Source organism: Drosophila sulfurigaster, chromosome X (genome assembly GCF_023558435.1).
Source record: "Drosophila sulfurigaster albostrigata strain 15112-1811.04 chromosome X, ASM2355843v2, whole genome shotgun sequence".
In the NCBI taxonomy this organism is placed as follows: Eukaryota; Metazoa; Arthropoda; class Insecta; order Diptera; family Drosophilidae; genus Drosophila; species Drosophila sulfurigaster.
The window spans coordinates 6166385-6188872 of record NC_084885.1 but is presented as its reverse complement, the minus strand read 5'-3'; the positions used below and the strand labels follow the sequence as shown (position 1 = coordinate 6188872).

General features: G+C 40.8%; 4 protein-coding genes across 19 annotated transcripts in view; 3 read left to right on the top strand and 1 right to left on the bottom strand.

Moving 5' to 3' along the window:
- Window positions 1-12287, top strand: part of LOC133847022 (proton channel OtopLc) — a 28616-nt gene extending 16329 nt beyond the window's left edge. For 9 of the 16 annotated variants that reach the window (XM_062281747.1, XM_062281749.1, XM_062281743.1 and 6 more), the window contains 8 exons: window positions 332-516; window positions 606-763; window positions 1902-2013; window positions 2115-2275; window positions 3451-3468; window positions 3954-5473; window positions 6535-6895; window positions 7694-12287. In XM_062281747.1, the coding sequence (XP_062137731.1) occupies window positions 332-516; window positions 606-763; window positions 1902-2013; window positions 2115-2275; window positions 3451-3468; window positions 3954-5473; window positions 6535-6895; window positions 7694-7834 (2656 nt within the window). In that variant the 3' untranslated portion in view covers window positions 7835-12287. The remainder of the gene's footprint in view (window positions 1-331; window positions 517-605; window positions 764-1901; window positions 2014-2114; window positions 2276-3450; window positions 3469-3953; window positions 5474-6534; window positions 6896-7693) is intronic. The other 7 variants (XM_062281748.1, XM_062281759.1, XM_062281756.1 and 4 more) reach the window with 3 other exon arrangements.
- A 347-nt stretch (window positions 12288-12634) lies between these two features.
- On the bottom strand, window positions 12635-16488 carry LOC133847024 (ribonucleases P/MRP protein subunit POP1). The gene is made up of 2 exons (XM_062281761.1): window positions 14778-16488; window positions 12635-13601 (listed from the first exon to the last, which is right to left on the bottom strand). Exons 1-2 carry the CDS (start codon window positions 16360-16362, stop codon window positions 12730-12732), a joined length of 2457 nt encoding a protein of 818 aa, XP_062137745.1. The 5' UTR covers window positions 16363-16488; the 3' UTR covers window positions 12635-12729.
- A 360-nt stretch (window positions 16489-16848) lies between these two features.
- On the top strand, window positions 16849-18699 carry LOC133848268 (GDP-fucose protein O-fucosyltransferase 2). Its single transcript, XM_062283765.1, has one exon. The coding sequence runs from the start codon at window positions 16971-16973 to the stop codon at window positions 18441-18443; it is 1473 nt and encodes a 490-aa protein (XP_062139749.1). The 5' UTR covers window positions 16849-16970; the 3' UTR covers window positions 18444-18699.
- Window positions 18700-19082: 383 nt separating this feature from the next.
- Window positions 19083-21910, top strand: LOC133847252 (large subunit GTPase 1 homolog). Its single transcript, XM_062282157.1, has 4 exons — window positions 19083-19267; window positions 19338-20652; window positions 20726-20931; window positions 21375-21910. The coding sequence occupies exons 1-4, from the start codon at window positions 19169-19171 to the stop codon at window positions 21588-21590; spliced, it is 1836 nt and encodes a 611-aa protein (XP_062138141.1). The 5' UTR covers window positions 19083-19168; the 3' UTR covers window positions 21591-21910.
- Window positions 21911-22488: the final 578 nt, after the last annotated feature.

Below are 22488 nucleotides of genomic sequence, written 5' to 3'. Positions count from 1 at the left end.
GACTAGGTTATGCACTCGAGCAGTCAAGCGATGCTCTCAAGAAGCATGAGACACCACACACACACACACACACACACACACACACACACACACACACATATATACTTTGTTAGCAGCACACTTAATAGAGAACTACTTTCAAAACTAGGTACGAGTAATTGACACTAACCCAAAAGCAAACCACACACACACACTTTGCTTTTGAACTGAATTCCAGTTAACACACACACACACACACACTTATGTAGCAGGTTATGAGCAAAACAAATAAAGGGAAATTGCAATAGAAACGTTTGCTGACAATTTGTCTGCTTGAAATTCATCGCCACAGGACATCGCTCTTCATTGTGACCAGCCTGGTGTATGCGATCCTCTTGATAGTCGTCTGCATTGCGTATGTGATCAGCGATGTGACCACACACCGACTGCCGGTGCTCTACTACGAGACGTTCTTCACGTACCTCTACGGCACCAGCATACTCTTCCTGTTGTACGTCTTTTGTTTCCTGCTGCAGGGTAAGCGCATCTCTTCTCCAACATTTAATCCTGCCCAATCAGTCCTTCAGTCCGAGTCCTTCTTCCTTATTTTGTCTACGAACACGCAGAGAGCTCTTGCTGTAATGGCGGCAATGGCGGCAGCAAACCGAAACCACAGCCCAAGGAGAAGAAATCGAAGAAAACGAAGAATGCAGATCCAGCCGATTCGAAGGATGCGAAAGGCTCTAAGGACTCTGGCAAAGCTGGCAAAGGCGCCGCATATCAGGTAAGATTTGCTAATACTTAAAAGTTTTCTCATTTTTTTTTTTATTACAAACACATATTTTCGCAACAAAATCGTTCGGAATTATGGTATTAAAAATGGGATGATTTACTGTTCAAATAGTTAAGAATATTCTAGCAATAAGCACTAATCAATTTCGAGAATTATTCTAGAATTTCTTAACATTATTGCACATTTGTTTATGCTTCTCTCAGTGCTGAAAAGAGTTGGGAATATTCTATCGCTACGATTTTAGGAATTTCTACAATTTTCTTTATTCTATGGTACTGTTAGAAGCTTATTTAAATTTTGGGAATTCGCTAGTTTCTTAATATGTATTTTTGAATTTTTATTTAAACTTCTTTAAATGGTGATAGTACTATAATTTAACTAGAATTTACCTATTTATAAATTTTGTTGTGCGTCTCTCTTGGCTGAAAAGGGTGGAGAATATTCTCTATCAATAAGCTTTATGAAATAAAAGAAATATTAATAGGCATGTTTATTTGTGATTTTCAAAATGCTACTATGAGGGAATAAATTGCTAAGCTTTTTTCCTTATTGACGTTTATTCAACTTTCTAGACTCTTCTGGTAGTTCTTTGCTTGCAGATCTGTTTATTGAACTTCTCTAAACTTAATTCAACGTGCCTCTCTCTGCGCTTCTCATAATATTTCACTTTCTGTACCTTCCTTCTTTCCTTTCATAGAATTGTACTGAAAACTTATCCCATGCAAAATTCATTTATAACAATGTGCTAAAACAAAAGTGTAGAGAAGTTCCTTTGCAAATCGAATGCAACCTTCGGTTGTTGCACTTATTGTTTGCGCATACATTTTGTGTGTGCAATTGAATGTGATTTATGTCAGGGCTGTCAAATGAGTGTGTGAGTGAGTAACTCATAAATGCAATAATGTAATAGGTGATGGGTATGAGGGTCTGGATTAACAGACCCACGTTAATTAGATGACGACGACGAGTTTTGTTTTTGTTTTGTTTTATTTGTTTGCTTGTCGAGCGATAAGGCCACATCAATTAAGCTGTGCATATGAATTTTGCATCTGATTCAGCCGATGTACTCGTAATATATGTTTTGTATACTACATGTCATTCTTTTGTATTGTTTTCAACTTGCTCACAGGAAGCACCCGTGGATGCCGAGGTGGCCGTCACCCCGAAGAATGTACGCAAACGGAAGACCACGCACAGCGATCTCACGCACGGAAGTTTCTTTTTGCGCGTCGGTGCCATCGGTAAAGCCACAACTGATCACAATTGATCGCAACTGATTGATGGATAAATCTTGAATCGATAATAATTCTTTATTTCGCTTTTGATATGTTTTCGTTTGCAGCTTTTGGACTTGGCGCAATGATCTACATTGGATTGGAGTTTGGATCGTTCTTTGAGATACCATTCGATTCGCCATGCCATCACATACTGATCGGTGTCAATCCCCTGCTCCAGATGATCTTCACCTTCATGCAGATGTACTTTATATTCATGAATGCACGGGTAAGTCGATTCAGTTCGCTTTTGGGGCGCCTAGTAGTATGATACTCCAATTCTCTAACGTTAAAAATGACAAAATATGAAACTAAACACTGTAAGCCTACAACTAAATACAAATACTATACCAACTACCAACTACCAACTACCAACTACTACTACTACTTTAATCTACTACTACTATTACCTACCATCTACTACTACTGTTATTGTATGTAAAACAATCATGAGTACACACTGAAAAAAAAAGAAATGAAATAAGAAACGTATTAAAAAGCCATCCAAGTCCCCGTCCAACAACGGTCTATAATTGAGGTTAGTTTTAAGTTTAAGTTCACGTTCAACTCGTTTGCCTCGAGCTGGAAGCGAGCACACAAAGCTGACGTTGTTGCAAATCGTTGCAGAATCCGATTCAGAATGCAAAAATAATACAAAATTAATTCCCTTTTTTGAGGTTATGACTCTGTAACGATTTGCTCTTATACCGTTAATTGTGTGCGATCTTCAAGCTGTGGTAACGATCACAGATTAACAATTTCCAGTTAATAGGCACGATACGGTCACACTGTCTCGTTCTCTACGTCTCCACGTCTCCACGTTCCTCTCTGTCTCTCTCACACAGTAGTTGTTATCGCTCGCTATTCGCAATTGGCGTGTTAATTGGCAGTTAGTTCAGTTGAGTTGATCATTATATCATTGATTCGCGCATTCGCATTCGCATTCGCATTTTGCATATATCTACAACTACAACAACAACAACAAAAAAATATATACAAGTATATTCATCAATCAGACATTTCACTTATTTGTTTTGTTCGCTTTCGCTTGAGTGGCACACTAGTTGTCTCACTCGCACTCACACACACACACAGAGACACACATACACATTCGGCACAGTCGAATCGCAATCGCCATCAGTTATCGGTTATCGTTTTGTATCGATTGTAGCGCAGCTTTAGCTTTCACATTAATCACAATTCACAAACACGTACACGCATTCAAATTGCATTCATTCCAATCATTCCATTCCATTCATTCATTCATGCAATCATTCATTCATTCATTCATTCATTCATTAAAAAAACAAATTTTTCGAAATTGTGCAAAGTACTTAGTTTTTTTAATGAACCATTTTTGTGTACATAATCCCACCAACAACTCCGCCCCATTCGCGATCGCAGACTAGGCCACCATTTCAGGTACGATATACAACTCATTTTCTACTCTCTCTACTCTACTCTCTACTCTCTAATCATACTACCCTACTTACAACGCTCACATTGCAACACATACACATATAGAACTAATATATATAGAAGTATGTATAAGCTATATTTGTATGTGTGCGCTAACTTAATACTATAATCATAATTAGCTTTAACTAAATTTATGCTGTAATTAAGGGTTATCGGGATGTGGGTAATAATTATCATATATTAAATGCTATATACAAATTGCTTAAGTCGCTAAAAATGGCGACACGTCCTTTTCCTTAACAATTACTCTTATACAATTACTCTTATACTCTCTCTTATACATAAACATATACTGTAAATACTTTGTACTTGTAAGCTTATCAAAATGGTTCATCGTACTCAAAATTTGCAACTGCGCATTGCCTTCTCTCTCTCTCTCTCTCTCTTTCTCTTCTGCTGCTGCTTTGCTGTCTCTTTCTCGTTTGCAGCTCAACATCCATCGCTTCAAGGTGATCGCTCGCTTTGGTCTAATGCATGTGGTGGCGACCAACATTTGTGTGTGGATACGCACGCTGGTCAAGGAATCGCTGCTCGAGATCACGATCTATCATCAGAAGCGCGAAGCTGATCCCGATGCCTCGTCGATCGCTCATTCGATACGCCAGCATGCGTTGCGTCACGCTGGCACCGTGCTCCGCACCCATGCCGGACCGAACAGTGAGTTCGAGGTGCTCGATGGCGAGGATCTGTTGCCCAAGAATGTGTACAAGAGTGACAATGTGCTATCGAAGCTGGTGCGCAACACTGTCGATGGCATCTCGAAGAGTTTGGGCATGGGAGGCAGCAGCAGCGATGTGACCAGCACCGCGTTGCCCAGCACAATATTGCCAACAACAACAACAACAACGACCACAACACGATTGCCATACACAACACCTGGCTATCAATGGCACAGCACTACTATGGCCCGCAAGCTGAAGAAGTTTATCACTAGCACCACGGCTGCGACAAGCACCGTGGGTTCGAGTTCGAGTTCGAGTTCAAGTTCGAGCACCGCATTCCCCAGCACGATCAGCACCAGCACCATGACCACAAGCACCACCATCGCCAGCAACAGCCCCAGCAGCAGCATTCCATTCGACCTAAGCACGACCAGTGAATCACCCTTCAGTGGCCTGCAGCGCATCCTATCGAGCGCTGCATCCGCCGCCTCATCATCCAGTTCAACGCCCATCGATGTGGCCGATAGCACGTTGCCCGCTGCTGCCAATGCCGATGGCGGTGCCGGTGCCGGCAGCGTTTCGTCATTCCTCAACAATTTGGCCGCCGCCTCAACGCCCAGCACAGCGGCAACAGCCGCAACCGCCACAGCAGCCGCCGCCGTCAGCAGCAGCACTGAGGGTGCTGTCAACATTATGAACAATCTCTTTGGTCCCGGCATGGAGAATAGCTTCCAAACGTATTCGGATCTGTCGCACGATGAGGCCAGTGCTGGTGGCGGATTGGTGGCATTCGAGAATCTAGAGAGTCTGGACAGCATCTATCCGGCGGCGTTGTCTTCCAACATTGGCACACTCAATTCCACCGCCTGCGGTCGCATTGATATTATGGGCACGATTGTTTACGATTCGGCGCCGTATCTGTATCCATTCATCATTGAGTATTCGTTAATTGGCGCGGTGGTGTTGTATGTCATGTGGAAGCACATCGGTCGCTATCCGGGACGCATGAACGATGAGGATCTGGAGCATCGGCTCGAGGTGATGCTGTCGCGTCGCGCCGTTGCCATGGCGCAGCAGGCACGCTCCGGTCGCGTCGATTGCGTTGGCTCGTCGAAGGGTCTGTTCTTTGGTCTGTTGCTGTTGGTCGGCGCACTCATTTGCTTGATACTCTTCTTCGTCTTGGTGCGTCATCAGCAGTTCTCGCTGTTGGCCATTTATCTCGCCGATGCCAGTCACTGCATCCTCATGGCCTTTGCCATACTCGCCATCATCATTGGATTCATCAGGTGGGTTCAACTGTATATACATACATAGCTTTCTCTATTATTCACAAGTATTTCCTGTCCTTGTCTCGAATGCATTTTTTGTTTTCAATTTTCATTTCAAAAATATTAATTACAATACAATATGCAAGATGCATAATATCAAGCATCAAGTATACGTAAATTTCATTTTAAAATATACTTGTATCAATGATTTAAAAGCGAAACCAAATTCAACGAGAAAACTACAAGAAAACCATAGTCTACAGGTAGACCGAAAATATACCACAAAATACTAAAATATACCAAAGACTTTATTTGGTATATCAATATTAAGCTATGAACAATCAACGTCTTATGAATATCCCAAAAATACCAAAAAACACACCAAAGACTATATTTGGTATATCGATTTTGAGCTACATTAAATGTTCTACAAGTACATCAAAAATATACCTAAAAATACTAAAATATAACGAAGACTATATTTGGTATATCGATATTAAGCTGTGTACATTCAATGTTTTACAAATATACCGAAAATATATCGCTAAAATACTAAAATACACTATAGACTATATTTGGTATATCGATTTCGAGCTACATCAAAAATATACCTAAAAATACTAAAATATAACAAAGACTATATTTGGTAAATCAATATTAAGCTATGTACACTCAATGTTTTACAAATATACCAAAAATATACCGCTAAAATACTAAAAACATACCAAAGAATATATTTGGTATATTGATATTGAGCTACATTAAATGTTCTACAAGTGTACATCAAAAATATACCTAAAAATACTAAAATATACCAAACACTATATTTGGTATATCGATATTGAGCTACATTACAAAATATACCAGATTGTGAATTGAGACCCGGTCGCAGTAGAAGTATTTCAGTACAGATTACTTCATTATAGTGCATTATATTTTATGACGTTTTTTTTTTGACAAATTTGAATCAAAAATTCTTTTAAAGAATATTACTTTCTCTTATTCGTTATATATAGATGCAAAAATACTAAATTTATATTCGTTATATTTAATCTACCACGATTTAAATTGCTCCACAGAGTCAAGAACTTGAAATTCCGCTGCGAGGAGCAATCGAATTTGAATGACATTTTGCTGCGCATCTCGGCCTTTGGCCTGTTCACCTATTCGGTGTTCAGCATCATTGCCGGCAGCCTCAAGGTGCTGGAGAGTGAGCCCAGCCTGCTGGTGACGACCACGGGCGGTGTTGCCGTCTTCCAGGTGATTCTTCAGCTGCTGTTCATTGCCGATGTGTCGCGTCGTCGCGTCCACTTGCCGGAGCACGATCGCAGCAAGCCGGGACGCCAGATCGTTACCTTCCTTCTCATCTGCAATGTGGCCATGTTTGCCATCTACACATTCGAAGCTCAAAAAGTATTCGCCAATCCTGTAAGTAGATATGTACGTAAGCGAGACTGAGTTAAGTAAGACGATTAACGCTCTCGTTCGTTCTATTCGTTGTTTGTTCTTTGTTATTCTCGTTACTCTACTCTATAAACATCGAGTTTTTTTATGAAGTACTTTAAAATGTACATACATAATCACTCTGAGCTGTACGGGTCCTTAACTAGACCAATTCTTTGTACTATATTTAAACTCACTTCAATTCATTTCATTATTTGTAAATTTCTTCCTTATTAAAAAAATAAATGTAACTTGCCACAATAAATTCAGCTTATCTGCAAATTCGAAAGAATTTAACTAAATTGCACATTCGTCACAAATTTATACCAAAAAAATTCGTAAAATATATTTTAAATTTGAAATAAATTCAACTGAGTTTGAAATTCTTCATTAATTTGAATCAAGAATTATTAATACGAAATGCAATGAAATGAATGTTCAAATGTTTCCAACAATCCCAGAACATTGAACATGATTGCGTTACAAATAAATTTAACAGAATGACAAATTTATATAAAAACAAAATTAATTTCAATCAAAATTAAATACATTCATAGAATGTTCATTCTTCACAAATGTTTATAGAAAGATATTTTGAAATGTATCTTATAGTGACAAACGACAGCTCAGAGTTTAAAATGCATGTTTCGAAATCGATGTAGTATAATACTTGGTCACAGCTTTTAGTTAGTTGAATGTTGTGAAGAACCGTGTGTAAATTGCATGTTTAATAATTTATTGAACCAGTTAATAACGTTAAAATTAAATTGACAAACTCTATGCGAATCAATGCAGGTGCAACTGGAGTTCTATGGCTTTGTGCCTTGGTCGATCATTCAGCGCATCACACTGCCCCTGTGCATTTTCCATCGCTTCCACAGCGCCGTGACACTTGCCGAGATCTGGAAGACCACCTACAAGGCGCGATTGGAGTAAGCGCTCTCTCCACCTCCGAGCTGTTCGAGCTGCTAAAACCCAGGTGGTTTTCAAATGCACCAAAAAAACAACAAACAACAAAAACATATAACAAAAAAAAAAAAACGAAAACAAACAAACAATATAACCAACCAGCAAAGTAAAGAAAAAAGAGCTATGAAAAACAAAAATTTATAGCAAACCGAACACACGAATGAAAAACAAAAACAAAAAAGAAACAAAAAACAAAAAGTTGAAAGTTAGTTTCTAATTGCATATTATACATATAACATATTGTATATGTATAAACATAAATTTTGGTTTTTTAGTTACGCATACGTATAGGTTAACTAAGTTCGAAAAATGCGAGAAAAACACAAGAAAAGAAAATGCAAATGAACATGAAAATAAACATGAAATGCAATGAAATGCAATGAAATGCGAGTTGTAACAAAGAGAGCTAACTCCCAAAGCGAAACATTGGACCATTGACGCCCCCAACAAATTTGGTGGGCGTGTGTGTGGTTGAGGAACAGCAAGAACCAAACTTTAGAGCGTATAATGGAAATGATTGAAATGATCGATCCGTCGATTAAACGATCTTTATTGATGCTAAATACCAAACAAAACTTAAACGAAACTTTTTGGAATCAAACAAAAAACAACTAAAACAAAAGAAAAAAACAAATTGTTAGGAAACGAAAAGAGAAAATGATGAAAATGAAATGAGAACAATTGCTTGTTATTTAATTATGATTATAATTATATATATTTTTTTTTGTGTTGGTTTCTGTTTTCATGGGATTTACAGCTCAGTTGGAAAACTTAAGAACTAAGTCATAGAATTTACAATTTAATATGCTTTTCTTTTTGCTTTCGTTCTACTAATTTTACTACGATTTCAGCACATAGTATATTAATTAATTAATTTATGTATATTTATCTATCTATACGATTATAATTATGAAATAAATATCTTTCCTTTTTCGTTTGTTTTTTTTTTTTGTTTTTTTTGTTGCTTATGCATATTTATTGTTTAACGCGCTGCAATGTCTTTGTAACTAAAAGTTTTTAATTGTTTTTGTTTTTGCATATTAAAAAGAATCATAACAATTAAGTCGAAAATGAAAAAGAAGAATAAAAAAACTTGAAACAAGGTTGTTTACTTTCCGCGTTGAATTTTTGGCCACTGCGCCGCAAAGTATGCAATGACTTTCGGGCCAATTAACAGTCACACACATACATACACACACACACCACACACACACATACATACAGTTCACACAGACAGACGGACACGGGTAAAACTCTATGGAATGCCATGAAATGTATTGGAAAAGGAAACAAACAAAAAAACGCGAGAATTCGAAAATTCGAAAATTCATAAAATTCATTCAAACAAAAACCCCAAAAGTAAAAAGAACTAAACTAGAAAAAAATATGCATATTTTGTGCAAGTTTTCGACTCATTTTTTCCCCCGAAAAAAAAAAAAACGAAACAATTGCCGAAGACAAACAACAACAACAAACTGTGATGAATTATATTGTTTATTGACTTTGGAAATATTTTTCATTTATTCAGTTCTTTTTTGGAATTTTATACTTTTAGCATTTTCAATAAAACAATGAAAAACAAAACTAAAAAACCCAAAATTTACAAAAAAAAAACATCGGCTTAAAATGCGTTTAACCAACTTCATGGCCCAATGTAATTAAAACAAATGAAAAGAAAAAAATTACCATGACATGAAAAAAATTGCAAAAACACACAAAGAAACAAAACATGTTGCGGCACTTCAAGGGAAGAAAAAGAAATAAAAACAAAACAAAAACAAAAAGCATGGAAAACCAAACGAAAACGAAAAGTCAAACAGAAAGAAAACAAAAATGAAAAAAGTAAAACACAAAAAAAAAAAAAAAACAATTTTTAATATTTATATATATATATAAATAAAAAGTTTATAAATGTCCATTTTTTGATTATTAGTAGTGATGTTAAATGAGAAACAACAAACTTAATAGTAATTACAATAATTTAAAAAAACAAATATGTATGTAATAGCTGCAAAACAAGATATAAAGAAAAAGCAAAACGATAAATGGATTAATATATGCATATATATACATATATACATAATACAAACAAATGTAATCTGTCTGTCGTATTAACATATATATGTATATATACATATATACATATGTATGTATGGTTTGCCAGACCTTCTTCTTCTTCTTGAGAATCCCCCAAACAAACAATGAAAACGAAGCGCATTTAGAAGATGACAAAATGGAGGCACAGAAAACAAGATCGATAACGATACCGATAACGTTTACAATTAACAAGTTAAGAACCATTTTTAAAGATATGCAACGTATATCTATAAATATATGTATACTAACCCACCAAATTCAAAGTATTTCAAAGTTTTATATCGACAAAGAAGGCGGATTCAACAAAGTTTAGCAGCAAATGCTGCCCAAACAAATGCAACAAAAATGGTTACACAGACAGCAAAACTCTTGCCAAAGACCAACAAAATACAAAAAAAATACAAAAACATATATACAAGTATATCAAGAGAAAGATACGATGAGCAAACCGAAAGAAAAGCAAAAGTACATTACAACACCGGAAACGGAAAGTTATCAGATTTGTGGTCGCAAGGATGTGACATTTGTGTGTTGGCGACTTCTATAAAACAAACAAACAAATAAACAAACAAAAAGAAAAACACTGCCGTCTCTTGTACTGCTCTCATATACTCTCTCACTCTCACAGACACGCACATATTACATATATGTACATATATATAGTACTATGTTTGTAGTGTATTACGAATACGTGATCAAAGCAATCCCCCAAACAAAACCCAAATTCAAATCGTGAACCCAAAATCGACGCATACTTTTTTGGGTACATCAAGTACTAATCAAAAACCAAAAAACAAAAACAAAAAAACAAAATACAATTGTATTCGTACTCCGTACTTCAAAAATCTCGTAATCTTAAATCAAACGTAACGTAACGTAACGTAGCGTAACGTAACGAAATGCGTGTAGTAAGTATAGAGAGGCCATCGCATGCCGTAAGTAGATAGTTCAGCGCACTCTCTTGCAGTTTGTTCTCTCTTTCGCTCTCCTTCATTGTACCGTAGCATACACGTACACTCACAAATGTACACACACATACGCATACATGTGCTGGCTATGTACACACACACATACAAACACATTCTGCATCATTTCAAAATGGCGAATCAGATTCAGTTAGAAGACATTTAATTGTGCTTCGTTTTTTTATTCGAGTCTTCATCAAAAGAACAGAAAGAGAGCTCAAATCGAGATCGCGAATTACAAATATATATATCTATCTATATATATACATATATATATATATATATATATACATATAATATATATGCATATATGTATACACATATAAGAAGCGTATATCTAATTGTTTTTTCTTTAATATTTAGTTAAACATAAGATCGTATTTTATGTATTTTTAATAACTACAACATAAAATTATTGAATGTTTCAACTAAGTTGTATAATTATAAGTGAACTTTACAAAGAACGACGACGCCGATGTCGATGTCGATGTCGAGACAACATAATGGAATTATGTAACTGTATCTAAAACAAAAAAACAAAAAAATCCAAAAAAAAACAAATGTACTCGTATATGGTATATGTTATATGATATATGTGGTTAATATGATATATTCGGTATGAGAAAACATCAACAAGAACAAGAACAACAACAACAACAAGTACTATCATGGCTAACTTAACGCACAACAACAAGAAACATCAACAACAACAAAACAGTACCCAGAAGATAATTAGTAAACGACGAAAATGAACAAAAAAACATATATACATATTTGCATATACGTGTATACATAAGTACATATATATATATATATATATATATATATATATATATACATATATATAGGCGATTTCAGTAAATAATAAAATGAAAAGAAAACAAAGTAAATCAATACATACATATTTATAAATAAATTAAATTAAAAACGGAAAACATTAAGCGAAATTTACATGCATTTAATATACATTTTCCCATAACCGCTAAAAGTAAACAAAACAGAAAACAAAATATAAAAAAAAAAAACACATAAATAAATAATAATTATAATAATAAAAACAAAACAAATCGAAATTCGGTACAGCAACAACATCAACACCAAGTTGTAAGCAATTTTTAAATCATTGTCGCATCTTAGACACAACCACAAACAAGTAACAACAACAACAACAACAACAACAAATGCGAATACACTCACGAGTATACCCGAAACGCTCAACACTCAAACAAGGGCCACACTCAAATTCGCATTCACACGAACATATGAATTACATAACAAATGCAGACATTGATGCAAAGACAAACAAACAAGAACTTCAACAAAAAACAAAAACAAAAAAAAAAAACACAAAAAGAAAATGGCATACAAGTAATTTTAAATTGAATAAAATTAGTATTAAAAATATGTACAACAAAATTAAATCGTGTTTTTTATTAGTAAAGAGGGAAACAACAACTTAATTCAATTTATTTTTGATTCAAGAATGAATTCATTTTGATATCACAAATTTTGTTCACACTTCCTGGGTGCGATCCTTCGATATTGAATAATTTTATGTAGCATACTTTCAAGCGCTGGCAATTTAAATTGTCATTAGAAGAACGATACATAGATGGCGCCACTGACCAATTTGTAGACTCTTCATAAATAAAGCTAGAATCGTATCAAAATTTTTGCTTTAAATATTTATTAAGTGTTCTAAATGCGTATTCAATTTTTTATAATTTATTAGTCACTTAAAGTCATTTATATACAAGATATACATAGTAATCAGTACTTTGAGAGCCTAGTGTCTGTCGCTCAGCAAGGCGAGAAGAGAACGGACTCGCTGATTTCGAGACGAGCGAATCGATACACCAAACTATCTGCATCACGGACCAAACACAGCAGCGTCTTGCCACCGTTTCCTCTGTCCACTCTCTCCGCCAGCAGCTGACGAAGTCCCGCTGCAACCACATAGCCAACGCCGCATACCTTCGCCTGGCTGTAACTGAAGCCAGCCGTTGTCACATAGCCAAACACCTCGCGACTGCACTGACGTCGCACGCTGTCCCGCGTCTCCGCCGGCTCCGTGGGCAGCCAGAGGCGACACATCCGCTCGAATTGCTCACGCACCAGCTGCGCTGTCTGCGCTGCACGAATGTGCACACGTCGCGTGCTCGTCTCCTGCAATTTGCGCTTCTCGCGCACGCGACGCGCTCGCAAACGCTTCAGCAGCCTCTTGTGGCCCAGACGCGTCTCCTTGCGTCGCCGCTCATTGGCATCGGGCAGCGGTGGCTCCAGATGCACGGGTGCCAGATCGTTGCGCTTCAGCTGCCGCCGCTGACGCTGCCAATCCTGTGCCGTGGGCAGGCAAATCAAGGCGTTTGCTTTTAGTTGACCGCGAGCATGCAGCTGCAAGCGAATCTGGATGAGACTGTCGTCGGGCACCTCGGCGGGATAATCAACTAGTCCATGGAGCACACACTGCTTGAGGCTCTGCAGCAGCCGGTGATCACGCAACACATAGAAGGCAGCATCGCTGGCTTCACGCCAATCGCGCACCAGCTGCTGCCACGGCGCTGCAAACGGACTGACGACGGACAGTTTGCGGTAATTGCAGCGCTTGTTGGGCGGCAGCCGAAAGTAGCGCAGGCGTCGCTCTGCAGTCGCCAGAGCAGCAAGCTGTTTGCCTGTAAAGAAAGATGGAATTAACTAACATTGGAAATAATATGATTTTCCCATTACAAAATAAGAATTTCTCATCCGATGAATACCTTTAATCCGGAAGTTTTAGAAACACGGCGTTTAGCTTTTCTCTACGCTCTTGCTATTAAATTAAATATTTTATAAAACTTCACATTTAAAAGAAGCTGAGTTTGTTACAGGCGAATAAACACATCCCAGATAAGTACAACTTGTTAAGTACTATCAAAGATAAGGAACATAGTTTTGCATTCCTTTCCCATTTGAGGATTTCAATTGTTGCCCCCAAATCCATAAATAGTTCTTGAATCTATTTGGCGATTAGCTTATGCCTCAGTAGACCACTAAAATAACTTTTGCTTTCTATTCTATACACTCTCCAAATTTTGTAATTATGGATTCAAAATATACAGGGTGCGCCATCTAGACAGGACCTATTTAAATGTTTAATAACTCCGCCATTTTTCAGCCCATTTTGGAAAATAAACAAGATTCATTTAGGGTATAGAATGCCATTTTATGACAATTCACTCAGAATACAATATCGATCAAATGACCGCCTTCATTAGAAACACAAAAATCCGCCTTTTTTGGGCATTTCGCATTGTATTTGACAACATTTCGGGCGTAATAGCAGCAATTTCCGCTTTGATATTAGCTTTTAGTTGTTCAATAGTCTTCGGTTTGCTGACATACACCTTACTCTTCAAGTAGCTCCACAGAAAAAAGTCCGGTGCCGTCAAATTCGGCGAACGAGGAGGCCACTCCAAATCATCCTTTTTTGACACAACGCGTCCCGGGAACTTGCTCTGCAATTGAACGATTATTTTCGATGTACAGCGCTACAATTTCAGCCTGATTTTTTGCATTAAGTAGATTCATATCTAAAATGGCATAGGCTGAAGTTTCAGAATCTGGCTGGCTTGTCAAAATAGGCTGAAAAATGGCGGAGTTATTAAACATTTAAATAGGTCCTGTCTAGATGGCGCACCCTGTAGATGGTATTCAACACACAAAAATCAATATAGTAATATACAAAATTGAAAGTAGAACCATTCAAAAGTTAACTGTCTATTGCAGTCACCCACTTGCTCTCTTTTTCTCTGATATCTCTGAAATCATTTTGTAGCAAATTCACATCTTCTGGCTCAGTCTATGCTCACCTGCAATGGTATCGGGCAAATGCAGCTCGACGCCCGCCTCCCTGGCCACCGAATCGAACTCTCGTAGTCCACCTGGGCGTGCTCCCCACATGACGAATGTCTTCCACAGCGCCATGCCATAGTCGGCAGGCGCAATCACATCCCAGCCAGAGCCATAGCCCAGGCGTCCCTCATGACAGCCCGGACGGTGAATGAGCAACAATGGCAACGACTGCACACGCTCCTCGAAGGCGCAACGCTCGCCGGGCACGACGACGCTTTGCTGACGCAGCTGCTCGTATTTGTGCACCGTCAACATGTTCTGGCCGAGACGCTCGCGCACCGCCGCATCCCACAAGCCGCTGTCGGACAGATTGACGGGACGTTGTTGCAGACACAAAGTGCTGCCAGTTGCTGGCAACTCGGACTTGGCTGCTTTGCTGCGTTGCCTGGGTCGCTGTAGACGCGGATCGGTGACTTGATAGCCCATTATTAGATTCGAGACGGGCGCCTGTTGCGGCGACTCCAGTTGCAATGTAGCCTCACAGTAGGCGGCCTGCTCTTCGAGCTTCGTCGGACGCTCGGCACGCAAACTGGCGGCAAGCACACGTTGGCAATTATCACCGGTGAGACGAAAGCGATTCAGTTCCTGCTCCAACACGAGCAGCTCCACAGCATCCTCGGCATTCACATAGGTGCGATGACGTTCCACAGCCTTGGTTTGTGTCCAGAAACGAAGCGGCTTCGATTTGTCAGTGTCCTGTTCGGGCAATGGCAACGGCAACGTTTGCTGCTTCGCTGACTTCAGCTGAAACACACTGTTGAGCTGCTCAATTGTCGCCTCTGCTGCCGCCGGATGGAGCCACAGCCACAAGGTGCGCACACTTGCCTTCTCGCCTGCTGTTTCGCGACGCCACATGAAGCGCACACGCTGCAGCGCTCCAGCTGGATATTGGCCATCCGCAAAGAGTTCGATGCTGCCCTCACGATACCCTTGGACAAATGTCTTGGCCGCAATGCCAAGTCCACAACGATCGCTGCTCAGACGCTGGAAACCGGCACGCAACAGCTCTAGGCTGCCCTGCAACTGCACGCAGCTGTAGAAGCTCATGTCCTGCAGCAGGCAATGAGTGCCGCTGGCCCGATAGCAAGCCCGGAAAGTCTTGTCACAGCTGGCGTAGGGCAAACGGTAGCCCCAGCGATCGATCATGTGGAAACGTTTTGCGTGCCAGATGTGCGTCTCCAGCCAGCGGTGTTTGCGCTGTCGCCGCACATACTCACGCATCAGATTCTTGGGACGGCGGCGATATTTGCGCGAGGGTCGCTTATTAGTCACCGGCTGATTGCCCGCCTTGCCCATTTGAGATTTGTGGGCGGCACGATATTTGCGTGGCAAACGCTTCGGGTGATGGGACATGGCACGGCGACGCATGTGCTTGGGCAGCGTTTGAAAGATGAGCTTACTGCTCGCCGGCAGTTGCGCCTCCTCGATCAGTGTTTTGATTTCATTCAGGGCACCGGCAGCGTATTGATATGTGGCCACATGGCTGGGCAGCGTCTCACGACCGCCAAGGCTGGCATCGTACTCCAGCTTTTGTGAGGCCATTTCGCAATGTTGTTAGGCAATAGTTTCAGTCATAAATCGGCAAACAGAACGCGAATTAAATGCACAATTTAAATGTTTGGCACGTGTAGCGCTTCGAGATGGGAGACAACTGTTGTTCAAAGCAAAACTATCGATACCAGGCAAAAGTAACCACCGTCAGCTGAGCTGGCAAAGTTATCGGTAATCAGCTGTACGGTATATCCAAGGCACTACTATCGATATTGTCAGCTGAGCACAATTATCGTTTTTCCAAGAAATTAGGCAGTTATTTTAGAAATTCAAATTAATAATCATTTAATAAAAGTAATATATAATTAAAGATAGCATCTTTAAGATACTAAGATAAGATTGGCAGTTAATATCGGAATTCAATACAACTAAATATAATAAAAGATAGTATCTTTAAGATATTATAATATACTAAGATAAATCGGCAGTTATTATCGGTATTCAACAGCTGACTAACGGTTTTCGTCACTTTCCAGCACTGTTGACAATCGTTATCGCAATCGGGAGCAGTACACAATCGCAGATTTTTAGTTTTGTAGCTAGCCAGCGCCTTTTTCCTTATTTCCGCTTTAGTTGTAGTCGAAGAGTAACTCAAAATAATGCCACAATGGTGGCCAGTGCGGTGGTCACAGCTATCGCTTCTGTCGCTACTATTGCACACGCTCCTGGTCGCCATTGTCCACACCAGCACCGATGGAGTCAGGTTCAGCAGTAACCACTGTCAACGGCACCTCTTCTGGGAACAGCTGCCGGGCGAGGCGACAGCCACTTGTCCAGCGGATATTCTGGCACTGCGAGGAGCCGTCTATCTGCTCTACGATGTGAACATCTCGGAGGGATTCAATCTACGACGCGATGTCTACATTCGGATGGCGGTGTTTGTGCGTCGCCTGCAACGTCGCAACAAGCGCTTTCGCAACGTGCGTCTCGTGCTGCCACCCTGGCCACGCCTCTACCACTGGCACTCCCACGGCCTGGCCCAGACCAATCTGCTCTGGCGTCACTTCTTCGACGTGGAGAGTTTGCGTCGCTTTGCTCCCGTCCTCGACTACGATGAGTTCCTAGCCGAATACCGCATGTTTGGCCATCCATCGCCGCCCTTTGTCCATGTATCGCAGGTCTTTCGTCTCACACACTACGAGATCATGCTGGAGCAGGGCATCTTTCGCGATAAGTACGAGCGTGTGACAACGCCGCCATTGCCCGATGCCTGCAACGAGAAATCCCTCAGTGGCGGGGCGCTGCTGCAGCAGCCGCTATTGCGCCACGGACGCTATCATTGTGTGCGGTTTCAGGGCAGCGCCGGACTCCTCGAGCGTCTGTTGCGCGAAGCCATACGTGAGGATACCGCGGGTGCAGAGGATGCCCACGATATGCGGGTCTATGCGGTGATCAGTGCCGAGACCGTGCTCCACGACAACTGGGGCGATGAGCAGTTTTGGCTTGCACGACGCTCGATGCGTTTCGCTCCCCAGCTCAGCCAGGTGGCAGCCGATTTTCGGCTGACTTCGTTGGCCACCACAGACAGTACGGCGGGCGTCCAACGTCCGGCAATGTGGGAGCTGGAGCGGCACAAGCGTGATGCACGCGGTGGCGATTATTTGTGTGCGCATCTGAGGCGAGGCGACTTTGTCAAGTCACGGGAATCAACGACACCCACGCTGAAGGCGGCCGCACAGCAAATGAAGCAGCTGCTGAGGGCATTCAATATGACCACCGTGTTTGTGGCCAGCGATGCAACGCCCTATGAGCTGCTCGAGCTCAAGGAGCTCTTCTATCGCTTTCGCTTTGTGCACTTTACGCCGGAGTCGAAGTGGCAACGCAATCAGCTGAAGGATGGCGGAGTGGCGATTGTGGATCAGTTGATTTGCTCATATGCCAAACATTTTGTGGGCACCTATGAGAGCACGTTCACCTATCGCATTTATGAGGAGCGCGAAATCCTCGGCTTCAACAAGGCGAGCACCTTCAACACATTCTGCAAGGCATTAGGTGGGAATTGTGCTCGGAATGCGGTTTGGCCAATTGTCTGGCCTGAGGATGCTGATGAGGACGATGAGAGGTTTTATTGATTGTCTTAGTTATCCTGTGTGGTTAAGTACATTATGTGATGGGTGGCATTCCAAAAAGACTCTACAACTTCGAACAAACTGCGATGCTGTACCAAAAACAAAACAATTTAAAAGCTTTTCAAATACTCATGACATTTCAAGCAATTGTAAATTTGCAAATTTGCCAATGCTGACTTTACTTAAATATACAGGTATATAGTTAAGAACAATTTTACTTTTATTAAGTTCAAATAAATACTCCTGACTTTTAAAGCAATTATCGAATATATTTAAATACACTTATATACTTTCTTAACTTAAACAACTTTCTTTTAAGATAATTCTAATTGCTGAAAACCCAAATTTTCGGGAAAAAATAACAAATTATTCCAGAAAATAACAACTTCTATCCCAATTGTACAATTTGTCATAGGTGTATAAAACATCATCTCTGAAATTAAACATTTTAGGTCGATATCAATTTAGCATTTAATTTTCATAAATATTAAGCAACGATAATTTAATTTGAGTAACGATAACGAATTTGAATAATGAGAAATCATCGGTGCGCATTGCGCAATATCGGTGTACATAATATCGATAGCTTGCACTCGTACAGCAATCGCTGCGACATCACATATCGATAACTTGACATTTTTCATCAGTTTACTATTGCTGTAGTGCACGCACGTGTTTTGTTGTTAAATACGTAGAGAATAAATACATTTCAATTTGTGCCACACAAAATGGGAAAGAAAACCAAAGGAGGGAGCAATCTGGGACGCCAGCTGATCAAGGATCGGTTTGGCCACACGGCGCGTCGCAAAGTGGACAACGATACGATGGTGCGTAAATAAAACTTTTCTACTCTATTTACAATTTCACCAGGTGAGATGTCTTAACTTTGTATTCTAGCTGCACACAACGGAGCTGCAAGATGGCTACGATTGGGGTCGTCTCAATCTCTCTTCTGTTACCGAGGAGTCGTCATTCAACGCCTTTCTGCGCACTGCGGAATTGGCGGGCACAGAATTTCAGGCCGAGAAACTGAACATCACCTTTGTGAATCCCAAACAGCGTGTCGGCTTGCTGAGCAAGACACAAGAGCAACATATGCATCAGAAGCACGCCGAGCACATCGATCAACTCAAGATACCGCGTCGTCCCAAGTGGACAAAGGAAACGAGTGCTGAGGATTTGGAACGCGCCGAGAACGAAGCCTTCCTCAATTGGCGTCGTGATCTAGCGCTGCTGCAAGAGAACGAAGAGATTCTGATGACACCCTACGAAAAGAATTTGGAATTCTGGCGTCAATTGTGGCGCGTTGTCGAGCGTTCCGATGTCGTGGTGCAAATTGTCGATGCACGCAATCCGTTGCTCTTTCGCAGTGTCGACTTGGAGCGCTATGTGAGCGAGGTGAGCGATGGGCAGAAGCTCAACATGATCCTGGTGAACAAATCGGATCTGCTCACACTGGAGCAGCGTCAGCATTGGGCACAGTACTTTGACTGCGAAGGTATACGCACAGCTTTCTATTCCGCCACGCTGGTGGAGGAGGAGCTGAAGCGTGAGGCGGAGGCAGCCAAGTTGGCTGCAGAGTCACCGTCGACAGCACTGGAGCTAAAAGAGTTGCGTCAAGCTGCCGAGGATATACAGCATTCATTGGATGCGGTCGAACACACACTGGATGCCATCGAGAGCAAGATACAGCCCAAGACAGAGTCGCAACAGGTGAAGTTGCCACGTCTACCGGGTGATAAGAACAGCGCACATCTGTTGTCGCGCCTCGAACTCATTGATTTTCTGCGTCACATCTACACGGGACCCCGGAACAGCAGTCAACATGTCACCATCGGCATGGTCGGTTATCCAAATGTGGGCAAAAGCAGTACCATCAATTCGTTGATGACCATGAAGAAAGTCTCGGTTTCTGCGACGCCCGGCAAGACAAAACGCTTTCAGACGCTCTTCCTCGAGAACGATATATTGCTGTGCGATTGTCCGGGTCTGGTGATGCCCAGTTTTGTGCTGACCAAGGCGGACATGTTGCTCAATGGCATTCTGCCCATCGATCAGATGCGTGATCATGTGCCCGCCGTCAATCTGTTGTGCGAGCGCATTCCGCGTCACATCCTCGAGGATAAGTATGGCATTGTGATAGCCAAGCCGCTGGAAGGCGAGGATCCCGATCGTCCACCATTCTCCGAGGAACTGCTGCTTGCCTATGGCTGTAAGTTGTGATATCAATTTGCTTTACTCTCTCGCATTTTCATTGACCTCTCTCGCTCACTTTCGTGGCACAGATAATCGCGGCTTTATGACATCGAATGGACAGCCGGATCAGGCACGTTCGGCTCGCTATGTGCTCAAGGATTATGTCAATGGCAAGCTGCTCTTCGCTCTGGGTCCGCCATCGGTTGATCAGTCCGAGTATCACACATTTCCCGAACGCCAGCGCAAAGTCATCGAAGAGTCGCAGCTGCCTAGTCAACAGCAGCGAGCTATGCGCGTAAGTTGCATTTTCTGTACTCAATTTTATAGTTGTATGATTATATTGTTTGTGGACTCTTTACTTTTAAAAGTATGTGAAAAACGGTTTATCAAGAAGTTAGTCCGGCCGTATCTATTTACAAAAATATTTGAATTAGATCAGTAAAAAGAGAAGGGACTATTTCAAATTGGACGGTTTTTCCTGTTTTCAAATTATAATTACCGATGAATCTATAATGCTAGCATATTACTAAAATGATATTATATTATTTCCATTTCTTTTTGATTGCTTTACATTTTTGGGATATTTTCAAATAAAAAATAATATCTTCTATTATTTATTTCAACCAATATTTTAATTTTTAAATTGATCCTATGGTACTTTTAATAATATTTTATTTCTCTTTAAGTTTATAAATATTATATTATAATTGATAAATAAATCGATTTCCCTGCTTGCAGATCGACAAGAGTTCGTCCAAGGAGTTGGATAACCAGTTCTTCACCGACAAACCAAGTACAGCCCATGTCAAGGGACGCACCAACTTTCCCCACGTCCGTCTGGCCAACGATGGCACATTGGTAGCCAACGATGCCGGAGCTGCAGCCAAACCGTGGCGCAATGTGAAGAAGGAGCGACGCGAGAAGCTGCGTAAAAAAGTTCTCCCACCTCGATGAGCACTAAAAACGAAAACAAAATCGGAGAGAGCAACGAGCTATAAACGTTGTTGTTTGTTTTGTAAGCACACATTGATGCTGCAGTGCAGCAGCAGCAGCAGGAAGTGATTGCCTGGATGTATGAGAGCTGGTTAAAAAACCTTGTTTTTAAATTCAAATTAGAGTAATGCTTATAATACGTGACTCTCGCCAAGTGTTTTCCCAGCTGAAAGCAGGACACTCAAATCTGAGTCAATCGACGCAATGAGCGCGAAAGATTGTAAGAGATGGAGAGATACATGGATACATTGTAATAATTAAACATTTATAAATTATTGCAATTGCCTACACACCTTCTAATTAATGCTATACTATATAAAGGTAATCAGCTTTCAATTATCTCAAAATGTTAGTTCTCAACGGAGAGTGGAGACTTCAAGCTGTCCAAACAGCTCAAGACAGGAAAACATCTTGCTATCTCTGTCTCTGTCGGATGCATTCGACTGCCGCTGGCACTTGTTGCTGTGCTGCTTGCACACATTGCAAAAGTGAATGCAGTGTAATGACTCTTTTGCATACTCTCTTCAGTTGTGGGTGTTTGACTTTATTGCAGACGCGTGTAACGCGTTTGAAAGGTGTGGTTGAGTAGATTTCAATTACAGAACAACTGTAAAAAGAAGCGTGTTTAAGCGCGACTCTCTTCGTTGTTAAATGTAAGCCACGCAATTGGCTGGCTTTGTTGTTGCCTTTCGGTATAAAGGAATGGAGAGAGAGTAAAGTATGAGTGCCGGAGAGAGTGAGAGCATATTCAATGGCTGCGCTGCTGTTGTACTTTGATCAAGCAGCAGCGATAGCAGGCCGACCTCCTCAACGATGTCTCTGATAATCGGAAACTATTTGCCGAAGCCTGTTTGTTGAC

Bases quoted from the DNA above. Each gene is read 5' to 3' on its own strand.
- LOC133847024 (XM_062281761.1), bottom strand. From the start codon at position 16,362: ATGGCCTCACAAAAGCTGGAGTACGATGCCAGCCTTGGCGGTCGTGAG. The intron at 13,602-14,777 runs GTGAGCATAGAC...CTTTCTTTACAG, and splicing joins TTTGCCCGATACCATTGCAG to GCAAACAGCTTGCTGCTCTG.
- LOC133847252 (XM_062282157.1), top strand. From the start codon at position 19,169: ATGGGAAAGAAAACCAAAGGAGGGAGCAATCTGGGACGCCAGCTGATC. The intron at 19,268-19,337 runs GTGCGTAAATAA...TTTGTATTCTAG, and splicing joins AAGTGGACAACGATACGATG to CTGCACACAACGGAGCTGCA. The intron at 20,653-20,725 runs GTAAGTTGTGAT...TTCGTGGCACAG, and splicing joins ACTGCTGCTTGCCTATGGCT to ATAATCGCGGCTTTATGACA.
- LOC133848268 (XM_062283765.1), top strand. From the start codon at position 16,971: ATGCCACAATGGTGGCCAGTGCGGTGGTCACAGCTATCGCTTCTGTCG.